The sequence below is a fragment of the Bombina bombina genome, unplaced genomic scaffold (assembly GCF_027579735.1).
Source record: "Bombina bombina isolate aBomBom1 unplaced genomic scaffold, aBomBom1.pri scaffold_526, whole genome shotgun sequence".
Lineage (NCBI taxonomy): Eukaryota > Metazoa > Chordata > Amphibia > Anura > Bombinatoridae > Bombina > Bombina bombina.
The window spans coordinates 77,501-84,362 of record NW_026511144.1 but is presented as its reverse complement, the minus strand read 5'-3'; the positions used below and the strand labels follow the sequence as shown (position 1 = coordinate 84,362).

The 6,862-nt window shown below is 43.6% G+C and overlaps 1 protein-coding gene across 1 annotated transcript in view; it reads left to right on the top strand.

Annotated features, from left to right (window-relative positions):
• The first annotated feature begins 352 nt into the window (after positions 1–352).
• Positions 353–6,862, top strand: part of LOC128643632 (gastrula zinc finger protein XlCGF8.2DB-like) — a 35,763-nt gene continuing 29,253 nt past the window's right edge. The window contains exon 1 of the mRNA XM_053696465.1: positions 353–452. Coding sequence (XP_053552440.1) covers positions 410–452 — 43 coding nt within the window. The 5' untranslated portion in view covers positions 353–409. The remainder of the gene's footprint in view (positions 453–6,862) is intronic.

The window sequence follows — 6,862 nt, the reverse complement described above, 5'->3', positions numbered from 1 at the left end:
GGTGTGTGCGTATATTATGTGTGAGGTATGGGTTACAGGTGAATATGCACATATATTGTTTGTGAAGTATGAGTTAGAGGTGAGTGTGAACATATATTGTGTGTAAGGTACAGATAAATGTGCACATATATTGTGTGTGAGGCATGCAGGTTACAAGTGACTGTGCACGCCTTTTGTATCTAAACTTCCTTTTCAGCTAAAAAGATATACAATAAATAAGATAATTGAGGGAAATTACCACAGTGTGTGCATTTGGTGCTGTCTGGGAAATATACAAACTGTTTTATAGTAAAGTTATAAAAACTAAATTATGTGATATACAAACTGAATCTGCTTTATTTGTACGGATGAAGATAACGATGATATAGTGAAAGAAGAGATAACAGAAGATCTGTGTTTGAGGTATCAGATGGGAACTCTGGATTTGAAAAACAGTGGCAGTATCAGCCCAGGTAAGTTTGTGTCTCAGCGAGATAGGCTACAGGTGAGTGTGCCTGTATGTTGTTTGTGAGAGTTGTAAGTTACAGTTGAGTGTCTATTTTTTTTTATGTCTGAGGCACACAGGATACACGTTAGGGGTCTGCATCTTCACTGGTCTCATGATTCGATTATCCTGTCAACAGGTGCGGAACTACAGGGGGTGCAAATATCGCGACTGTGCCCTGAAGGTCCTCCCTTCTGAGGGCCCAATTTCAGCACAAACCTTTTATTTTATTTTTTGTTTCAACCTGCCTCTTATATTGGGATTACTAAAGTGGGTCACAGTCACACAGTCAGTCCGTTGCACGCAGCTCACCAAGGATCTTTACCCATTGGCGCAGCACAGCCAGAAGATCTTCCTATTGGCGGCTTTAGCACGCACATTGGATCCTGACTGCACCACGTGTAGTCAGTGCGGCAGTCGCAGAGCTGAGAGCGGCAAGTGCTGAAGCGCAACAGTCAGTGTCTTCCTTTTATTAGCCTGCCTTATACTAGTCTGATTCTGAGCCACACACCACCTCTAGCGTTTAACCCCCTTCGATTGGGCACAGCTTCATCCCCTAGTCATGGGAGCTTCACAGCCAGAACCAAATCTATACCACCTAGCTTCACCCCTCTCTTATTATGGATATCTGTCCTCACGCTACTTCTGCAAAGAGTGCCAACGTTCCCGCTTTTGGCCAGACAGTGCACTTGCCTTTTACAAGTGCGCACAGCAGGGGAACTGCAGTAGATTGTAGAAGTTATTATTTTTAAATTTATTTGTGCTTTTTTTTTTTAAACTATGGATGTCAGGTGTAGTTACTAGCAAGAAGTTAGGAGGCTAATATTAATTTTTTTATATATTTTTTGCTGCCACTGACTGCACTCCATTGTGAGGGCTTCAGAGTCGGAACAAAGCTGTAAGCTGGGGGACATCTGTAGCAGTGTGTGTATATACCTATGCTGAACCTTTAGAATGCAGCCAAACACTTGATAATAACAGACAGGTCGGGTTCAGAAATCTCTCCCGTTTCAGCAGTTTGCCCTCCCCCTTGTCTCTCCTCCGAGTGCCGTGCTGTTAGCAACTGTGTGTGACAGCACAGCTCACGGAGGGGTAATATACATCGTAGATGAAACTGATAAAGTAAGGGGCTGGGGGGCTTTGTCAGTGAGGGCTGTTGTTTTTTGGAGCTCACTCAAGTAAGTGACAGGGTCCTGTTTGCAATAGTGACTTAACATTGTCAAATCTACTTAAAGGGACATAATACTCATATGCTAAATCACTTGAAACTGATGCAGTATAACTATAAAAAGCTGACAGGAAAATATCACCTGAGCATCTCTAAGTAAAAAAGGAAGATATTTTACCTCACAATTTCCTCAGCTCAGCAGAGTAAGTTCTGTGTAAAAAGTTATACTTCAGTTACTCCCAGCTGCAGGTAAAACAAAATAAAAAATGAAGAAATGAACAGCAGCCAATCAGCATCGGCAGTGCTGAGGTCATGAACTCTTACTGTGATCTCATGAGATTTGACTTAACTCTCATGAGATTTCATAGTAAGCTTCCTTTACCTGATTGGTGAAATAATATGAGAGTTCACGAGGCTCATCCTTTCAACTGTCCCAGGACAGACATACTAATATGCTGCTTAGAAATCATTTACAATGGGAGGTGGCTACCGAGGAACTTTTGAGGTAAAATATCTTTCTTTTCTTCTGTTATGTGTGATCAGTCCACGGGTCATCATTACTTCTGGGATATAACTCCTCCCCAACAGGAAATGCAAGAGGATTCACCCAGCAGAGCTGCATATAGCTCCTCCCCTCTACGTCAGTCCCAGTCATTCTCTTGCACCCAACGACTAGATAGGATGTGTGAGAGGACTATGGTGATTATACTTAGTTTTTATGACTTCAATCAAAAGTTTGTTATTTTACAATAGCACCGGAGCGTGTTATTACTTCTCTGGCAGAGTTTGAGGAAGAATCTACCAGAGTTTTTTACTATGATTTTAACCGGAGTAGTTAAGATCATATTGCTGTTCTCGGCCATCTGAGGGAGGTAAAAGCTTCAGATCAGGGGACAGCGGGCAGATGAATCTGCATTGAGGTATGTTGCAGTTTTTATTTTCTGAATGGAATTGATGAGAAAATCCTGCCATACCGTTATAATGACATGTATGTATACACTTCAGTATTCTGGGGATGGTATTTCACCGGAACTACTCTGTTAAAAGTCACTAATCCTTTTAATAAGTATTTATCATGTTAAACGTTTTTGCTGGAATGTAGAATCGTTTACATTTCTGAGGTACTGAGTGAATAAATATTTGGGCAGTATTTTCCACTTGGCAGTTGTTTGGTTTTAATTGTGACAGTTTCGTTTCTCTTCACTGCTGTGTGTGAGGGGGAGGGCCGTTTTTGGCGCTCTTTGCTACGCATCAAAAAATTCAAGTCAGTTACTTTTATATTTCCTGCATGATCCGGTTCATCTCTGACAGATCTCAGGGGTCTTCAAACTTCTTTGGAGGGAGGTAGATTCTCTCAGCAGAGCTGTGAGAATTTTATATTGACTGTGAATAAAAACGTTGCTCTGTAATTTTTATGTCAAATTTAATTATTGTTATTTTACTAATGGGAACAAACCTTTGCTAAAAGTTGTGTTGTTTTAAAGTTTGATGCTATAACTGTTTTTCAGTTCATTATTTCAACTGTCATTTAATCGTTTAGTACCTCTTTGAGGCACAGTACGTTTTTGCTAAAAAAGATTATAACCAAGTTGCAAGTTTATTGCTAGTGTGTTAAACATGTCTGACTCAGAGGAAGATATCTGTGTCATTTGTTCCAATGCCAAGGTGGAGCCCAATAGAAATTTATGTACTAACTGTATTGATGCTACTTTAAATAAAAGTCAATCTGTACAATGTGAACAAATTTCACCAAACAGCGAGGGGAGAGTTATGCCGACTAACTCGCCTCACGCGGCAGTACCTGCATCTCCCGCCCGGGAGGTGCGTGATATTATGGCGCCTAGTACATCTGGGCGGCCATTACAGATAACATTACAAGATATGGCTACTGTTATGACTGAAGTTTTGTCTAAATTACCAGAACTAAGAGGCAAGCGTGATCACTCTGGGGTGAGAACAGAGTGCGCTGACAATACTAGGGCCATGTCTGATACTGCGTCACAGCTTGCAGAGCATGAGGACGGAGAGCTTCATTCTGTGGGTGACGGTTCTGATCCAAACAGATTGGATTCAGATATTTCAAATTTTAAATTTAAATTGGAGAACCTCCGTGTATTACTAGGGGAGGTCTTAGCAGCTCTCAATGATTGTAACACCGTTGCAATACCAGAGAAACTGTGTAGGTTGGATAAATACTTTGCGGTACCGGCGAGTACTGACGTTTTTCCTATACCTAAGAGACTAACTGAAATTGTTACTAAGGAGTGGGATAGACCCGGTGTGCCGTTCTCACCCCCTCCAATATTTAGAAAGATGTTTCCAATAGACGCCACCACTCGGGACTTATGGCAAACGGTCCCTAAGGTGGAGGGAGCAGTTTCTACTTTAGCTAAGCGTACCACTATCCCGGTGGAGGATAGCTGTGCCTTTTCAGATCCAATGGATAAAAAATTAGAGGGTTACCTTAAGAAAATGTTTGTTCAACAAGGTTTTATATTGCAACCCCTTGCATGTATCGCGCCGATTACGGCTGCGGCAGCATTTTGGATTGAGTCTCTGGAAGAGAACCTTAGTTCATATACGCTAGACGACATTACGGACAGGCTTAGAGTCCTTAAACTAGCTAATTCATTCATTTCGGAGGCCGTAGTACATTTAACCAAACTTACGGCTAAGAACTCAGGATTCGCTATACAGGCACGTAGGGCGCTGTGGCTAAAATCCTGGTCAGCTGATGTTACTTCTAAGTCCAAATTACTTAATATACCTTTCAAGGGGCAGTCTTTATTTGGGCCCGGTTTGAAAGAAATTATCGCTGACATTACAGGAGGTAAGGGCCACGCCCTACCTCAAGACAAAGCCAAAGCTAAGGCTAGACAGTCTAATTTTCGTTCCTTTCGGAATTTCAAAACAGGAGCAGCATCAACCTCCACTGCACCAAAACAGGAGGGAGCTGTTGCTCGTTACAGGCAAGGCTGGAAGCCTAACCAGTCCTGGAACAAGAGCAAGCAGGCCAGGAAACCTGCTGCTGCCCCAAAGACAGCATGAACCGAGAGCCCCCGATCCGGGACCGGATCTAGTGGGGGGCAGACTTTCTCTCTTCGCCCAGGCCTGGGCAAGAGATGTTCAGGATCCCTGGGCGCTAGAGATCATATCTCAGGGATACCTTCTAGACTTCAAATTATCTCCCCCAAGAGGGAGATTTCATCTGTCAAGGTTGTCAACAAACCAGATAAAGAAAGAAGCGTTTCTACGCTGTGTACAAGATCTGTTATTAATGGGAGTGATCCATCCGGTTCCGCGGTCGGAACAAGGACAAGGGTTCTACTCAAACCTGTTTGTGGTTCCCAAAAAAGAGGGAACTTTCAGGCCAATCTTAGATTTAAAGATTCTAAACAAATTCCTAAGAGTTCCATCGTTCAAAATGGAAACTATTCGGACAATCTTACCCATGATCCAAAAGGGTCAGTACATGACCACAGTGGATTTAAAAGATGCTTACCTTCACATACCGATTCACAAGGATCATCACCGGTATCTAAGGTTTGCCTTCTTAGACAGGCACTACCAGTTTGTAGCTCTTCCATTCGGATTGGCTACGGCTCCAAGAATCTTCACAAAGGTTCTGGGTGCCCTTCTGGCGGTACTAAGACCGCGAGGGATTTCGGTAGCTCCGTACCTAGACGACATTCTAATACAAGCTTCAAGCTTTCAAACTGCCAAGTCTCATACAGAGTTAGTTCTGGCATTTCTAAGGTCGCATGGATGGAAAGTGAACGAAAAGAAGAGTTCTCTTTTTCCTCTCACAAGAGTTCCATTCTTGGGGACTCTTATAGATTCTGTAGAAATGAAGATTTACCTGACAGAAGACAGGTTAACAAAACTTCAAAATGCATGCCGTGTCCTTCATTCCATTCAACACCCGTCAGTAGCTCAATGCATGGAGGTGATCGGCTTAATGGTAGCGGCAATGGACATAGTACCTTTTGCACGCCTACACCTCAGACCGCTGCAATTGTGCATGCTAAGTCAGTGGAATGGGGATTACTCAGATTTGTCCCCTACTCTGAATCTGAATCAAGAGACCAGAAATTCTCTTCTATGGTGGCTTTATCGGCCACACCTGTCCAGGGGGATGCCATTCAGCAGGCCAGACTGGACAATTGTAACAACAGACGCCAGCCTACTAGGTTGGGGCGCTGTCTGGAATTCTCTGAAGGCTCAGGGACTATGGAATCAGGGGGAGAGTCTCCTTCCAATAAACATCCTGGAATTGAGAGCAGTTCTCAATGCCCTTCTGGCTTGGCCCCAATTAACAACTCGGGGGTTCATCAGGTTTCAGTCGGACAACATCACGACTGTAGCTTACATCAACCATCAGGGAGGGACAAGAAGCTCCCTAGCAATGATGGAAGTATCAAAGATAATTCGCTGGGCAGAGTCTCACTCTTGCCACCTATCAGCAATCCACATCCCGGGAGTGGAGAACTGGGAGGCGGATTTCTTGAGTCGCCAGACTTTTCATCCGGGGGAGTGGGAACTTCATCCGGAGGTCTTTGCCCAAATACTTCGGCGTTGGGGCAAACCAGAGATAGATCTCATGGCGTCTCGCCAGAACGCCAAACTTCCTCTCTACGGGTCCAGATCCAGGGATCCGGGAGCGGTTCTGATAGATGCTTTGACAGCACCTTGGAACTTCGGGATGGCTTATGTGTTCCCACCCTTCCCGCTGCTTCCTCGATTGATTGCCAAAATCAAACAGGAGAGAGCATCAGTGATTCTAATAGCGCCTGCATGGCCACGCAGGACTTGGTATGCAGATCTAGTGGACATGTCATCCTGTCCGCCTTGGTCTCTACCTCTAAGACAGGACCTTCTGATACAGGGTCCATTCAAACATCAAAATCTAACTTCTCTGAAGCTGACTGCTTGGAAATTGAACGCTTGATTTTATCAAAACGTGGTTTTTCTGAGTCGGTTATTGATACCCTGATACAGGCTAGGAAGCCTGTTACCAGAAGGATTTACCATAAAATATGGCGTAAATACCTATACTGGTGCGAATCCAAAGGTTACTCTTGGAGTAAGGTTAGGATCGCTAGGATATTGTCCTTTCTACAAGAAGGTTTAGAAAAGGGTCTATCAGCTAGTTCATTAAAGGGACAGATTTCAGCTCTGTCCATCTTGTTACACAGGCGTCTGTCAGAAAA